This window comes from Vipera berus, assembly GCF_964194415.1.
Source record: "Vipera berus genome assembly, chromosome: 7".
Classification (NCBI taxonomy): Eukaryota; Metazoa; Chordata; class Lepidosauria; order Squamata; family Viperidae; genus Vipera; species Vipera berus.
The window spans coordinates 11,880,977-11,898,492 of NC_138209.1; the positions used below are offsets into that span (position 1 = coordinate 11,880,977).

The window sequence follows — 17,516 nt, forward strand, 5'->3', positions numbered from 1 at the left end:
TGATCATCAGAAAGCCTGTATCTGGTGTACTGAAAACTAAAAAACAACTCCTGCCAATTTTAAGTGAAAACATGGAGAAACAGAATTGTAGCCATAAAAGGTAGTGTATACCTCAGTTTTAAAAACAAAACATCTGCCTAGCACTGGCCTAATTTTGGTTAGGCCATTTTTGGGGGGGGGGGAAGACGGGGTAATGAAGTCATTTTTTGTTACCATAATTTGTCTGAATTAACACAAAAGTTTCCCCTACAGAAATAAAACATTTGCTCTGTAAATAATCACCCGCCCATACATTTGTTATTAATGGAGCCCAATTTGATGGCATCGTATTAACCTCAAACTGATTCTGTTCTCTGCCAGTGTGCACTTTGCCTCATCCTCAAAGTTTGCAGTACTGGACCCTTTCCATTTTGCCTCTATCAGCAACATAGTCAGCATATATTAAATATTGGGGGAAACTAGAAATTGCATTTTGTATCACAAAGCCAAACCGGATCGCAAAGCTTTCATTCAAGCAAAACTATGGTTGATAAAAAGGAAAAAAAAAGAAAAGAGAAAACATCCATAAGTGGCCAATAACAACTGGAGACAAGAGGAAGCAAGTAAGTCTGGGGGCTGTTCAATGAGCTGGATGAATATAACACAATCAGTTTGCTCCGTGGTGTACATGCACTTCCTAGTGATTAAGGGCAATCTACATCTTAAGTTTAAGATCAATGCTTTATGGTTGACTGGCAATATATCCCTTGCATTGCACATCTAGCATCCTCAAGAACATGGGTGTTTCTAGGGTAAATGACACAGTGACATTGTATTACTCACATCTACATGGTAACTTGATGGAGCAACTCATCTTCTGCAAGATGACATTCCCCCGTTGGATTTTGCACAAGGAAAACTGAGGCATCTTATCTCCCCCTCCCGGTCACTAACAGCCATTGGCTTATCTGCAGCCAATGGGGACAGGGGAATACCTCCCTTCCAACATTAGAATAACTTACCAAGTTAGTCATTTGACTTACCCTGAAATGAATAAGTGCAAAAGAAATCAGTGGAAAAAATTATTTGTGTCATGTGAATTATCACTGTGTCTACTCTTTGAACCGTTAGGTAAAACAAGAGCACGAGGGGCATTTTCTGATTTCTATCATTTCTATGGTCGGATCCCTTGCCCTATTTTGTTAAGTGTTGGCCATTTGTGTGGTCCTCTAGAATTTAGTGCATTGAAAGTAGCACTTTAAAAAGCCAGTGGTTGCTCACACACAGAGAAAAATTTATTAAAGGGGAGTTCCACACTGGAGATGGCTTCTGTATTGACTCTCTGTCTATCTAACATAAAGCAAAGCAGCCATCCATTTGGACAAAGCTCCAGCTTTGTCTCTGCAGAGAAAATGGGAACAATTCCATCAACAGACACATTGACCTACGATCGGCCTACGAACCCTCAGAATCCAAATCAACCACACAGCCAACCAGAGACAGCACCAACCCTCAACTAACCCAGGCAAGGCCCCCCTCTCTGCCCCAGCAGCAGATGACCTCCCAATGACCCTGACCTAATATAACCTCTCTATCACAAGACCCATCACAAGACCCTCATTGATGACTCACACCTGATCCATCAGACGTCCTATCACAAGACCCTCACTTGACATACCCACACAGGAAGCCCTTATAAACAGAAGAATACTGACAATGACATCACCTAAACTCCACTGAAGATGTTACCTAGCCTGGTAACAAAATGTTCAGAAACCAACCCACAAGTTCGGAGAACAAACCTTCACCCTCATCCTACACCCGAGCTATAGACATTTGCCACTATTGCAAGTGGGAACCCTGTCAAAACTCCCATGTGAGTTTGCCCTTCATTTTGTCTTCGCAACCCTACATGGGCAGTTACAGTCTGCAAAGTTTCAGAAGTCCTGAGACAAAGAGGTTAGAAATTAATTATTGAAAAATGGTGTGTTTTTAATTTCTCCCTCATCCCGACATTAGAATTTGAGCCTTAGTTGTAAATTTGAGAGGGGCATTGTTTACTGTTTTACGAGATCACAGAAGTCAGAAGTCTGAGAACCACTGGCTTAAGAGACACTCATTTCAGGGATTTTGTATTTAAATCACAACAGGTTTGCGTATGTGTTTTTCACCTAAATATTCACGACTCACTACATGTCTGCAATCCCAATCCCAATTAATGTCAGGTTTTATGTAATAGGTGATCTAAATTAAATCTCAGAATGCTGACATTATAGAACAAAAGTGCAGGAAATAGGAAATAATGGCAATAATTTATGCCCATTCAACTATTATGTAGCTATTATGTAGCTATTATGAGTATTCATTTTTGAGTTCATCTATTTTTCTAAACAGAAACACATTGATCCAAAGTATTTATAAAATACTTAAATAGGGTCCCAGGACCCATATTTTTCCAGACTGAACCTATCAGTAGAAAAAAAGCAGAATGTCTAGAAGACCATATAATACGAAGCCAGACAGAATTTATCAGGTTTATTGTGTCCCATTCTGTACTTTTTGTTTTTAATTTTGGAGAATTGGGAGTTAAGAAACTATATTTTGTGCTCAAGGGTTAGTGATATCCAAAGGAATGAATGAACGTTAAGTTCAACTGCAATAAAAATATTTAAGTACAATTTGCCAATCTTGGATTACCTGTATAAAATTGCACAATTAAAACAGACCTCAGAGACAACTCCATATAGATGTTACCTAATATCAGAATCTCAATTTTTCTAACTTTTTCCTTTATATAAAGACATTTCCTGTTTAGCTAATCCTAAAGTATGATTTGCAACCTTTTTGTGCCCCTGGCACCATTGTGCAACGTTGTCTGATGAAACAGATGCAAGAAAAATGAATTAAAAATAGGTGACGTTTCATAAGATTTCCAAATCTCGTGAAATTTCTGCAATATTTCTATTCAAACTCTAAGAAGAATTAGTGAAATTTCAATAATCTTAATAGTTTGGACCAGTCTTGGGCATAGGTAGCATAGCTCCACTGAAATAAATTGAACTTACAGATAGTCCTTGACTTATAGCACAATTGGGGCTGAAATTTCAGTCTCTAAGTGAAAGAGTTGTTAAATGAATCATCAGGCCTGATTCTGTGACGATATTATCACTTGAATAATAGCAATTTACAGCCCTCTCCAGGCGGTTTACAGAGTCAGCATAAAGCCCCCAGCAATCTGGGTCCTCATTTTACCGACCTCAGAAGGATGGAAGGCTGAGTCAACTTTGAGCCGGTGAGATTTAAGCTACCAAACTGCTGGCAGTTGGCCGTCAGCAGAATTAGCCTGCAATACTGCATATGTGAATCCAGTGGTTAAGAAAATCTGGCTTCCCCAATTGACTTGGCTTGTCAGAAGTCAGCTGGGAAGATCACAAATCAGTGTCACGTGACTGCAAGATACTGCCTCCATTGTAAATGCCAGCCAGATGCTAACCACCCAAATGGCAGTCACATAGGTGCTATAATGGTCATAATTTCAAAGACAGGTAATATGTCACTTTTTCTAAGTCTGTTGTAACTTTGATCCATTGTTAAACAAATGGTTATAAGTCAAAGACTACCAGTAGTTATGAATAGCTTGCCTGATCCCACTGATATAATTTCTAACCAATCAAATATAATCTGAATGTTCAACCTACCTTCCTTCCTTCCTTCCTTCCCACCCTCCCTCCCTCCTTTTAATAAATCTTTCACTTAAATTAAATGCAGACGGAGTCAATACATAAAATGGGGAAAAAGCAAGGAGCAGAGTTACGGAAGTTCATGATATGTTAACGGTTGTTTTGTGGACTCAATAATTACTCTACCTAGAGCAGGGGTCTTCAAACTTGGCCTAGAGCAGGGGTCTTCAAACTTGGCCCTTTTATGATTTGTGGACTTCAACTCCCAGAATTCCTCAGCAGGGGTCTTCAAACTTGGCCCTTTTATGATTTGTGGACTTCAACTCCCAGAATTCCTCAGCAGGGGGTCTTCAAACTTGGCTCTTTTATGATTTGTGGACTTCAACTCCCAGAATTCCTCAGCCAGGCACGCTGGCTGAGGAATTCTGGGAGTTGAAGTCCACAAGTCATAAAAGGGCCAAGTTTGAAGACCCCTGCTCTAGAGAGACAGTTTAAAAAAAACAAAAAAAAAACGAAGAAGCACAGAAAGACAAGATCTCAGTTTGGGGAAGGTAAGAGCCCAACCTTTTCAGTTACAACTTCTGTTTAAAAAGGATCGGTACCTTTTCCTGGACAAAGCTGGCGTGCCCCAAGGAGAGGGGAGAGAAGATTCATTTGTCAGGCAAGGAGGAATTTGCTCAGCACGACTACAGACAAAACAAGACATGGAGGGGACAGAGAGAAGTTAGAAAAGAGAACAGGAGGCTGGAAGCTTGGTTAGTTTTACAGTTTCACCACAAGAAACGGATTTTTCGGGATGAACCAGAAAAGGAGACAAAACATTCCACAAAAGAAAACAGAATGAAAGGTAGGAAATTACCAAAGACACAGAACAAGCAAATTCATTTTTAACAATGATTCTTCCATTAATGCTGAACTGCTAGGCTGAGCTGTTAACAATTGCTTCTTTCTCACTGTGACATCATGGATTGTTTAGGATGTCAAAAAGAAAACAGGGGATCACTTTCTAGTACACGTAATATAAACAGATACTATTAGAGTTTCATAATTAGGACTAATACGGTAGTCTATAATACAGTAGGAAGTCTGCAAAAAAAAAAGATGCTGAATAAGAGGAAACAAGAAAAGGGGGAAAAAATACCGTATTTTCCGGCGTATAAGACGACTTTTTAACCCATGAAAATCACCTCAAAAGTTGGGGGGTCGTCTTATACGCCCAGTCGTCTTATACGATGGAAAATCAGCGGGTGGCGTCTGGCGGGAGCCGGCAGCGAAGTCCTGCACGCGCGCGCGTGTGCAGGACTTCCCTGCCGGCTCCTGTCCGACGCTCTTCCCTCTTGAGGCAGCATCCCCGAGGACTCCTTAGGAGCCGGGGAGCGATGCTGCCTCAAGAGGGAAGAGCGTCGGGCGGGAGCCAGCAGGGCAGTCCTGCACACGCGCGCACTCCCCAGCTGCTAAGGAGCAGCCGGGGAGTGCGCACGTGTGCAGGACTGTCCTGCGGGCTCCCGCCAGACGTCAGCCTGCCCTGCTTCCTCCACAGTGAGAGGGGAGGGCGTGCCTTCCCGGGCTTGCTGATTTTCCGGCGTATAAGATGAAAAATCTTGAAAATCATCTCAAAAGTTGGGGGGTCGTCTTATACGCCCAGTCGTCTTATACGCTGGAAAATACGGTACTTAAGCAACAATTTTAGCCCAGATTCCCTAAATTTCAGCATCAGAGAATACCAATTACTGAGAAATCTGAAAATACGAAGATCTTAGTGTCTATTTTAAAAAATCAGCCAAGATCAGTGAAAAATAACTTATTTACACATAGACTTACAATTAAGGGAATACTTAAATGTTGCTATGACTAGACATTAAATATTCCCTGCCTTTGTCACTATGTCTGGGTCTTTGTGTTAATATGACAATATATGCTACACAAACAGCATCAAAATTCAAAATGCTACTACTATAGCTCAATTTTTTCCATCAAAAACAATGAAAAAAGTGTACTGTATTCAACAGTACAATAATGTATATTTAAATGTATCAATTTCTAGTAAGAATACCAGTATTTCCAGAAATCAAATGCTTCAAATGCTCTTAAATACTGTAAAAATAACATATGCTCCAACAAGCATTATTTTACTTCTAAAAATCTTTAAAACCTTTTAAACTCATATATTAAAGTATGAATTTAAAAGCTCTGCTTTTAAATGTGTCCAATGTTGATTTGTGATTTTTAAAAAATACTGAATAAAACAAGCAAACAAACCTTCTTTTAAACAAAGGCTTAAAAGTTGGTTTGTTTGCTTGTTTTATTAAAAAAAAAACACCACAAAGATTTAAAAGAAGGTACTTTTTCTGGAGGAATCCAGAGGTATGAATAAATGATGTTTTTATACAGTGACAATGGCACTTCTAAGCTTTTAAAAACAAAAGGATTATTTCAGCAAAACTATCTGCTGTTCAACAACTATTCTCCTACAGAAGCGGAATCATTACAAAAAACCAAATTCTTACTCCAATACAATTCCCTGTTGTAAATTGTGCATGCCATGTAGTTATAACGTGAGATTACAGACACATAAATCATTTGGCAGTAAAGAGCTGGGACATAAAGAAAATAAGTTGGCCCTCATTCATCTTAAGAGTGAGCACTGCACTAAGTTAGCCTTCCCCTAACACTGCGTACATGACACAAATTTCAATCTTCCAAAACACACCACACCAATAGAAGAGAGTTTTTGTGGTTTCAGGGTTGAATTGGTACTTTCTGAGCTTGGTTGTTTTCTTGCAGACGTTTCTTTACCCTACTACGTAACTTCATCAGTGCCCAAAAATGCACGGTAAGCAAACAACCAAGCTCAGAGAGCACCGAAGACCCCAAAACAAATGGCCTTTGATTATGGCTATGAAATGCCTACGCACATGAATGCTTGTGGAAAGCTACACTAGGGAAGCACCACAGATGCGAGATGTGATACACCCAAATACTCGGAACTCTGTTGCAAGTCTACATCATACCTGTCAAAAGAATCTGTAGTTACTTTGTAGAGGTAAATAAAGAGCTTGCTGCAGTGCTTTAAAGTGGGCGAGACAGTGTCCATGGAGACGAGGTCATCTTCCAACAGTTTTTGAAACGGCTGGGTATTGGAGGGGAAGACATTCACAGGACTTAGTTTTCTGGAGTCTGAGAAGCAGCCCAGTAACCTTATGGCATCAGCCAGCTTTTCATACTGGATCTCAGTTCTGAAGAAGTGTGAGTTGGCTGGCTCATAACGCATGGCTGCAGTCAAGGTGCACAGCACCGTGTGTAGGAGTTCGAAGACTTGATTCTGGTTCACTTTCTCCCAGCCATTTTTGGGTGGAGAGCACAAGGATCTTTCCATGGCAACCAACAACGAGGTGATATATACAAATCCACCAACTTTCCGGAAAACTGTTCTCGTCCGATGGCTCTCCTTCAGTACGGAAAGCAAGGCCTACACAGATTTTTAAAATATGGCAGTGTGAATAAGAGAAGCACAGGCTTTCTTAGATGCATCTAGGCGCTGACAGATTAAAAGCAATAGCACTTAAGACTTATATACCACTACACAGTGCTTTACAGCACTCTCTTGAGTGGCTTATAAAAGCATATTGTCCCCAACAATCTGGATCCTCATTTTATCAACCTTGGAATGAGGGCCAAAATCATCCAGTGAACTCCACAAACTAAGTTTCCAATTTACAAAACTCAATCCTGGCCTAGACTTGTCTTGTCATTTCTACACTATTTAGTCATTTCTAGTAAAGGTAAGGTAAAGGTTCCCCCGCACATGCGTGCTAGTCGTTTCCGACTCTAGGGGCCGGTGCTCATCTCCGTTTCAAAGCCGAAGAGCCAGCGCTTGTCCAAGGACGTCTCCGTGGTCATGTGGCCGGCATGACTAGACGCCAAAGGCGCACGGAATGCTGTTACCTTCCCACCGTAGTGGTCCCTATTTTTCTACTTGCATTTTTTACGTGCTTTCAAACTGCTAGGTTGGCAGAAGCTGGGACGAGTAACAGGTGCTCACTCTGTTACGCGGCATTCGGGATTCGACCCGCCAAACTGCCGATCTTCTAATCGACAAGCTCAGCGTCCTAACCCACTGAGCCACCGCGTCATTTCTACACTATTATAAAAACGTATTCTAATTAGGAATAACAGAGTAACAGAGTTAGAAGGGATCTTAAGAGGGCTTCTTGTCCGATCTCCTGCTCAAATATGTGACCTTGTACCTTTTCAGAAAAGTTCTTGTCTAATCTCTTCTTGAAAACCTCTAGTAATGGAGCACCCACAACTTCTGAAGGCAAACCGTTCCACTGTCTAATTGTTTTCACTGTCCAGAAATCTCTCCTTAGTTCTAGGATGCTTCTCTCCTTGATTGGTTTCCATCCGTTGCTTCCTGTCCTGCCTTCAGGTGCTTTGGAGAATAGCTTGACTCCCTCTTCTTTGTGGCAGCCCCTGAGATATTGGAACACTGCTATGTCACTCCAAGTCCTTCCTTTTGTTACACTATATATACCTACTCTTCTTAAATCACCGAATAATAAACTAAGTCTTCTATGCTAGTTCTAGAGCATTCATTAAACTCAACTCAAACTATCTCATATTTGTTATGCAAACTTGATCTTTTTTTAACTTCAAGAACGTCTAAAGATTTTATTTCTTCAGCTGCATTTGTTATTTGGATCACTAAATGACAACTTTCATAACACACACACACACACACATTGGAATAACAGATTTTAAAACTTGCAATTAGTTTTCAGAATAAAAAAAGCTTTATAATTATAGTTGATTATTGTGACAGAAAGATTAATTTCATGAAATAGAGAAAGAAAATAGAGCCTTGGTGGAGTAGTGGGCTAATGCCTCCTTAAGTAACAACAGCTGCCTGCAATTATTGCAGGTTCGAGTCCCACCAGGCTCAAGGTTGACTCAGCCTTCCATCCTTCCAAGGTAGGTAAAATGAGGACCCAGATTGTTGGGGGCAATAAGCTGACTTTGTAAAAATGCCGTGTGGGGGGGCGAAAGCCCTAATAAGCAGGCATATACATAGAATGAAGGCTATTGCTAAGCACATTGATTTGTGCTTCTTAGATTGTAAGCCGCCCTGAGTCTTCAGAGAAGGGCGGGATATAAATGGAATTAAAATAAATAAAATAAAATAAAATAAGACTTGTGTACTTACTCTTAATATATCAGTCTTCAGCTGCAATTCTGTGGGGGGAGCGGAGTGCATCAGCCCTAAGAGTGTCCCCATGTCATCATCACCACTAGGTGACAACACCAGCTGCTGGATTATCATCAGTGCTTGCTGCCTACACTGCGGATATCTTACGATGTTATGGACACACCTTGCTCCTCCAAACTCCCTGAATATGCCTATAACGGAAACAAGTGAAAAAGAATAGATGCAATACCACTAAGGCAGTGATGGCGAACCTTTTAGAGACCGAGTGCCCAAACTGCAACCCAAACCCCACTTATTTATCACCGGGTGCCAGGTGGGACGTGGCCCACTGGGTGGGTGTGGCTGTGGTGGTCATGGCAGACTGGATGGGTGTGGCCAAAGTAGGCGTGGTGACCTCGATGTTGCTTGTGGGGAGGGACGCCCGTGCGGGCCGGACAGGGTTGGTGGAGATCCAGGGGGTCTCTGGCAGGTGGGGCAGTGGGCAGGAGGCTCATTCTGTGGGATGAAGCGAGGCGAGGCAGGCTGGGGGTGCCATTGCCGCAAGACAAGGTGAGGTAGGGGCCAGGGCGGCGGCTGCCTGACACCATCAGGCCCCTGCACACAGAAGCCAGCGAGCGCATAGGGGCCGACGGTGTCCATCAGCAGCCACAGCCTGCCGGCTCCTCGACCGGCACACTCTGGGGCTCCGCAGTCCGCCACCAGCAGTTCAGAGAAGCTGCCTCTGAGCTGGACAGCTGGCCAACAGCTGAGGAGGCAATGCAGTGGGTCATGCCTGGGAAAAGGAGAGAATGCGAAGCCAGGAGGGAGGGAATGGGGGGGAGGGAAACCAGGCGTGCTGGGATGCATCCAGCCATGTGGGACCTCGGGTGGCTGAAGAGGGACGGTTGCCATCTCCGGGACATGGCACGTGTGCCCACAAAGAGGGCTCTGAGTGCCGCCTCTGGCACATGTGTCATAGGTTTGCCACCACTGCACTAAGACAATTCAAAGACACTATCAACTGGACAATTAACTAGCATAATTATCTATAATGGCTGTCAACTCAAAAATGCCAGTAAACATTCCAAATCAGGAACAGCAGCTTTTCCAAAGATCATAAACTTCAAAGAGATTGCAACTGTGGCAAAAAGTATGTATTTTATTAATCGGTTATTTTACACTTATGGGTCTATAGGAAAAACAACTCTTGTCCAATGAATCTTATTTTTCTGATTGGGTAACTTTAGTAGATTGAGGGAATGTTGCACACATAATATATCTTGACTTTAAGAAAGTATCTGATTAAATTCCTCATGACAGTCTCACTGGTAAATTAGCTAAGCTTGGGCTGGTTGGCATGACAAAATATGCCTAGCTCAAAAACCAAACTCAATGTTAATCAATAATTTCTAATCAAACTGGAATGAGATCCAGGCTTGGTGTGGGGAAGTGAAGAGAATGCATATTAAATCTACACACGATAGAAAATTGGGTAGAATAACTAAAGCTCTAGAAGCTAATGCTCTAGAAATACTAAAAATTCCAAATAAGAATTCTGCTATTAATACACCATTTCCCTTCAAACAATTGGTATATTTCACATCTCAAAACCCACACATAATATGAAGTCCAGGACAAAATTAAACACATTTCAAGAACAAACATCATCGCCTAAGAGTTACTGCTAATTTCTTTCAACCAGTCATTTGTCAAATACCTGCATTTGTGTTTGATCCTTGGAGAAGCACTGTCAAGGTCTCCATAACCAGCAAAGCAAGTTGTTTTTGGTCTTCAAATGAACTGTTATTTTTTGAGTCTCCTACAAAACAATTTTAAGAAGGTATAGCAGAAGAATATGCTTACCCTTCACAACACACATTCATATCAGTCACACAAATGTAAATGTATTTCTTCGATTTTATTATGCTAATTCTGAGTGTCACTGCTACTTTATATATGGTACTTGATGTAAAATTGCTATGAAAATGAGCATTGGTGTAGCACTCAGCTTTTGAACACAGATTTATTGCAGCTTCACATTGTTGTATAAAATATAATATTGTTGGACAAGTGTACACTATTTATAGGTGTGGCCATAATGCATCAATATTATATTTCACGTATAAGCATTTGACAGTAGATGGGAAGGTTCATAATTTTCTTTGGGGCACGTTTTATGCCAAAATAACCATATATAGTATTTAAAATTTGCATCTTCATTAATACAACAAAATCAAAAGCAAGGTGTGTGTGGTTTTTTTTAAAAAAAAATCCAACTGAAAGCAGATTTTAAAGAAAGGGGGAAAAGTGGGGGATGGAATCTACCTTGATCATTCAGCACTTGTGTAGGATCTTTCAGAAGAGCAGCGTACTTGTGCAGAAGATTCACCATCACTTCCAGAAGTCCCACCTCCCTGAAAACGTCCTTAAAAATGTAGTCATGCCGTGTGAACTTAAGCAGAGTCTTTGTTGCAATAATGCTACAAGAGTAGGAGGTGCTGGATTTTAAGAGGATGCTGACACTGATCAGTTCTTTGCAAGGTATGTAATTCAAGCTAAAGACAACAAATTCAAGCATCTCAAAGTATTTTGTCTGTACTTCCGGAAGCTTTGAAATTTTCTCCGCAAATTGAGACAAAGTGTGCTGGGATTCCAGGATGAAATAGTTGGCGTTATCTGCAATGTATATATTCAAAATGGCATCAAGAATAATTTGTGCAAGATAACTGGTTTTTGCTTTAAGAAAAGCATTCTGTAGGACTGAGAAGGCCTGGATATTCCTCACATTATGGCCTACAAGAGAGAAAAAGAGAGGGTAAGCATATATATTTTATTAGCCTTCTTCAAAGCAGGCAGGACTGGAATCTGCAATGGATGCGAAGGAGATGTGCTGAGGGTTGGGAAGGGTGTACGAGTGGCCAGCATGGTGTGAATGCAAAGGGGCTGGGGGAGGCTTATCCCAGTAACCTGGGACGTTCCCTGCTGGCTTCCCCACTGACCTTCTGGGGAAGCCAGCAGGAAAGGTTGCAAATGGCGATTATGTCATTGTAGAGTGCTAAGCAACTAGTTAGAAATGCTGTTGGGATGCCAAGCATTCAGACTGGGATTAATCATGGGAGAGTGTTGGGATGGCTGGAACTCCGAGGAGGACCGGTCATAATCCCTATTTGTTTGGTACTGTTGTAAATTTGTTCAGCAAATGATTGCTGAACAAATGGTCTAAGGTCAAGCACTATTTCTATACATCAAATATCATGTTTTAATGTAAGTATAATGGAAATAGAGGGACGCGATGGCTCAGTGGGTTAGGACGCTGAGCTTGTCGATCAGAAGGTCGGCGGTTTGGTGGGTCGAATCCCGAGTGCCGCGTAACAGAGTAAGCGCCTGTTACTCGTCCCAGCTTCTGCCAACCTAGCAGTTCGAAAGCACGTAAAAATGCAAGTAGAAAAATAGGGACCACTACGGTGGGAAGTTAACGGCGTTCCGTGCACCTTTGGCGTCTAATCATGCCGGCCACATGGCCACGGAGACATCCTCAGACAAGTGCTGGCTCTTCGGCTTTGAAACGGAGATGAGCACCAGCCCCTAGAGTTGGAAACGACTAGCACGCATGTGCGGGGGAACCTTTACCTTTACGTTTACCTTATAGTGAAAATACTTTAAATTTTAAAATAATTTAATTTAAAGCTCTAAAAATTCTGAGCAATCATTCAAAACAATTGCATAATTTAAGTAACTGGTGATTCTAGCACATTCTAAGGAATATTGTCACGGATAAGGAATACATTATTCTGGGTCTATTTAAGCACATGATTAAGAATCTTAAGACATATTTTTTTAATGAAACTATATAAAAATCCAGAATGATATATTGTTATTCTGCATGTATAAGATGAAAAAGAATAGCAGTACCTTTCCCTGCAGGTTGTGGAACTGCAAATCCAGGCAGTAAGAAAGGTGCCCCTGTAGTAACGCCAGCTGGTTTTAATTCATTGACACCATATGTTGTTAATGAGGTTATCAGGTTAACTAAATCCTTCAAAGCATCCTTGGATTCTGCCTCTTTTGCTTGTTCTAACCTTCAGGAAAAACACATACATTGACTGAACAAAAACCAATGGATTTCTCTGGATTGAAATCTGGAATATTGCAATAAATTAATAAACCAGTTGATTTCAAATACAATTTTATTTTGCATCGTTCCAAAGTTAAAGTTCAGAGCTCAGTGTAACAGGAATCTTTTAAAAACATTTAAGGCAATTTTAAGCAGATCTACACCATGGGTCTGTCTCAGAAACTTTGGTTAGGTCTACCTGCTCTCCTAAATGCAATTTTCTAAGCAAGATGTTAATTGAGTGGATATGGGAGGAAAAGAGATAATGTGGGCTACATATTCCGTAATACCATCTATGTTTAAGTAATTTCTCTTCCTATCCCTCTATGTTCTTTTAAATTAAATGTAACTTCCTATTCAAAAAAATTCACATTTAAGGCATGTAGCAAATATCCATAATTGATTTCACAAGCAAAAACACTACATGTCCAATGAATACTGCCCCTGTATCATCAGAGATTGAGGGAATCCTCTTTGGACAAACAGTGGAATTGATTCACAAGAATTTACAAATTAACTTCATCGGGTTTTTCATTAATGTACTCTACCAGTGTGGAGGACTGGAGTTACTACTGACACTATAAAATTATCTCATCTTGTTAGATGGCAGTGTTGTGATACAAGGAAGGAGCTACTTCTCATTTTAAAAAACCCACAAATTGCGTAGGGGGATATATAGATAGGTTTTAAGTTAAATAGGAAACAAGAGGAATTTGGATATGACACAGGCTGTTAGGAATGAAGCTGGCATATCAGGGATCAGCAATTCATAGACTAGCTAAAGCTGTTGCAACAACTGCCTTCTTTGACCTTGAAGAGAAAGTCCAAATATCCATTTCCTTGGAAAGGCAGGACAAAAATGCCAAAAGCCTGGAGCACCCGTATATACAAAGGCTTAGTGTATACTGCAGTAATAAGTAGATCGGTTGTAGTCGGTTTATTTCTTGACTGCAATACAGTATCTACAGTGGCTGAGTCATGATCGAGAGTCTTCTGCTGAATAAGCCAATTCTAGAAAAAGGGGTTGAAAATCTGGAGAGTTTAGATTTACAGCCATGCCAGCCTAAGACTACCATAAACTAATGAGAGAGCTTTGGCAATGCTCCCATTCTGCCTGCACAAACCCACAAGGAGCAGTTGTGGTCCTCCTCCTTCTGTGGATTTATAGATTTAAATTGTTAATATTTAGCATTAAATGTATTTCTTCAACCATAATCATATTGAAACAATTTGGTTTATTTATTACAGGGCAGTGGTTGCACCAATTACTTCATCACGTTAGGGCCATCCCATATTGCAGAATTTGAGAACTTTTAGAATACTTAAAAAACAAAAAGAAAAGCGTGATAGATAACTCCAACATATCAGATGGATTCTGATATTCTCAAATAAATAAAATAAGTAAATGCTGGTTCCTGAACCACGTAAATGTTCCTAGGAAAGAAGGGAACTGAAATTGGTTCACCAGTCAAACAATCTAGATTAGTTTATGAATTATTATCAATGCTTTATTTCAGATTAGGCTTTCAAATTAGGCCTTCTAAATTCCAAACTAGCTGAAGGACAACTAAGTTTGATTGGAAAGTCAAAGACAATGTGCTTGTTTAACTAATCCTTTCATAAATTCTCCCACTTCATCCTTCCCTCTATCACTGAAAACATTTCTTAATGAAAAGCCGGATGATAACCCGTCTATTCTACTAATGCCAAAATAAAGACATAACTTCAGTTAAAATTTTGCAAACTAAGTTAGAAAAAGTTTGGTATAAAGAAAAAGCACAAGCTCTTTCTCATAAGGAAAGGGACAAGTAAGTGACAATTAATTTTATTTATTAATATGTTTGAAAGATTAATGTAAACACCCCTTCAGAAGTAAACTCTGTATATCAGATATCACATTATCAAGCCAAGTCCTAAATCTAATAGTAAGAGACTATTTCCAGTATTATTTATAAGAAAGAAGCCATGTCAAAATTACTCTGTATTAAAAAAAATGATGATAGAACATTCTATTAGAAAGTTCTAACTGAATTAGAACTAGAAGCTAAAACAGTCTTTTAATGTAGCCAATAAGAAGCTTCAATTTTTCACTTGCATATTCAGAGTATTTTATTTATAATATGTATACGATAAAGTGCCTCATTTAAACAAGAAGATATACTTGCAAACATGATCTGCATACCTGAGTAAAAGATCAAAAAGAAAATTATATCCTTGCCATATCCTAAAATCATCTAGCAGCGTTTGAGACACATCACTGGAATCTTTGAGGAAACAGGATAGGCCAGCAAACATTTCAACTATTTCTAAGGGAGAGAGGTCATCGGATTGCTGCATGTTCTGAACACACGTTGACAGGCATTCCTTTTCTGAAAACATATTAAAGAGGGAAAAAAATGGTTCCAAATTATAAATGTTGCGCATTCTTGGGAATGCCCAAGGATTCACTATGAAGCAATTTTAACAATCGAAGCAGATTTCAAATTAAGTGATGTACAAATAAATATAATCAGTTATGGTTACTTCCCATATATACAGAAGGAAACACAGATGCTGCATAATTCACATAATTTTCTCACTTTAGAATGCTATGGAAGAAGCAAGACATAAGTCTCTCATATCTGGACTACAAAAATCGATGTGGCCAGCAGATGGCAGGAAAAAACCCCTCCTTGCTGCCATCCAGTGGATATCTAAATATTTGCAGCATAGTTATGTTACAAATTGGGACATCTGTACAGGTTTAAATATGAATTTGAAAACTTTGCTGTTTACTAAGGGCAATTGCACAACCATCTCCTTCATTTCCACAATCAGATATAATAAGTTGTTTTCTGTAGGATGCAATCTGGGTCTGTCACTAGGACTGGAGGTTTAGTCTTCTGAGCTTTCGGACTCGTGCTGGAGCCCACCCTTAGGGAATTTCTCTCTAGCAGAGTGTGTGCTTTCAGCTAGTCTGTGTGTGATACTTAAATGATGCCTGGTTATGTGGGGCTTTTTAGTGGTCGATTAGGGTGTTAGTGGCTGGCATTGGCTGTTGTTTCCTTGTGCTGCCAAGCCCTCGCCTCCTACCATGTTTCCTCAAAAATAAGACCCGGTCTTATTTTTTTCTGCCTCCAAAAGAGGCACCAGGTCTTATTTTCAGGGTAGGCCTTACCTCACCTCTGGCACCAACAGCACCACCCAGCTGGTCCACTTCTTCTGGGTCCGAAGTTCTGCAGCTGCATTTGGGCCTGCATTTTGCAGTCAGGCCTTTCCAGAAGGCCTAAGCAGCCGAGTACCAAGCTATGGATTCAATCCATAGCTTGATGCTCAACTGCTAAGGTCTTGCAAAACCGAGCTATGGATTGAATCCATAGCTCGATTCTTGCCTGCACAGGCCTTCTGGAAAGCCCTGTGTCTGAGAAATGCGGGCCTGGCTGCAGAAAAGGCCTCAGAAGAAGAAGTGGGTCGGCAAGGAGAGGCCTGGCTGCAAGGTAAGTGGGTGCGGGGCAGGTGGGGCAGCTCTACACCCCCACCCCCGCTTGATTTTTAGGTGTGTGCCTCGTCCCAAAACTAGGGCTTATTTTTGGGATAGGGCTTATATTAGTCCCACTCCCAAAAATCAAGCTAGGGCTTATTGTTGGTGTAGGCTTTACTTTCGGGGAAACACGGTAGGTACTTGGTAAGCTGGTGGTAAATCAGCACTCCTATTGACTGATTGTTTTCTGAACAACTGTCTCTGCATTTATATTAAAGGTCTTTGAACCTTTGTGCAAGCCTTTGAACTGTACTGCAGTACTGATCTGAACTGCAGTTACAAAAAAAAACATGTCCTTCACTGCGATCTTAATGCCACACAGATATAAGTAATGCCACACACCATGAGTAATAATTATACCATACTTACACCCTGGCTTAGTGATAACATTATCCAACCAAATGTAACACTGGCATCCAAGTACAGTGTCAAAAATTAACGGTGGAGACTAGCTCAACAAACGACAAATCACTTGATATCCCTTGAAAAGATGCAACTTATGTTGGCCCAGCCTGAACCGAAGTGCACACACACAAAGAGTGTTGGTCGTTTCATGTGAAATGAATAATCTCTGTGATCCAATATGTAGGCAATTCGCTGCTGCAAAGCTGGAAAACGTTTCCTTCAAAGATTGTAACATTCCAACAATTGCTACGTTTTCAGAAAGAAGCGTGCTGTGCTCCCAAAAAAGGCCAGAGCTTTTGAAACACCTAGAGAATGCACAGCAGTGCCTAAATGATTCACTGAAGCAGGGACGAACGTTGGCAAAATAATTTCGTTAAAGTAAAAAAAAAATTAAAAATGGCTTTCAGGGGAAATTGATCTGACTGAAAATCACCACCTTATCTCTGAGAGAAATGGTAAATGGTGGGGTTCGTCAGCATAACTGAGCTAGGGCAACAGCCAAATTTCATGGTCAACGGGCACAGGTCCAATTTTGCTAAGGCTCAATGGATTTGTTCATTAATGCAGACAAAACTGCAGGAAGGAACAGTCAGTGGTTGAGGGGGAAAGAGATTACTGTGAGCTTTCTGAAAT

At 40.6% G+C, this 17,516-nt stretch overlaps 1 protein-coding gene across 4 annotated transcripts in view; it reads right to left on the reverse strand.

The window, feature by feature from the left end:
- Window positions 1-17,516, reverse strand: part of WDFY3 (WD repeat and FYVE domain containing 3) — a 177,688-nt gene that overhangs the window by 89,734 nt on the left and 70,438 nt on the right. For 3 of the 4 annotated variants that reach the window (XM_081333152.1, XM_081333151.1, XM_081333150.1), the window contains exons 7-13: window positions 15,141-15,327; window positions 12,757-12,923; window positions 11,170-11,637; window positions 10,562-10,663; window positions 8,863-9,056; window positions 6,671-7,128; window positions 4,262-4,345 (exon numbers count right to left, since the gene is read on the reverse strand). In XM_081333152.1, coding sequence (XP_081189278.1) covers window positions 4,262-4,345; window positions 6,671-7,128; window positions 8,863-9,056; window positions 10,562-10,663; window positions 11,170-11,637; window positions 12,757-12,923; window positions 15,141-15,327 — 1,660 coding nt within the window. The remainder of the gene's footprint in view (window positions 1-4,261; window positions 4,346-6,670; window positions 7,129-8,862; window positions 9,057-10,561; window positions 10,664-11,169; window positions 11,638-12,756; window positions 12,924-15,140; window positions 15,328-17,516) is intronic. The other variant, XM_081333153.1, reaches the window with a different exon arrangement.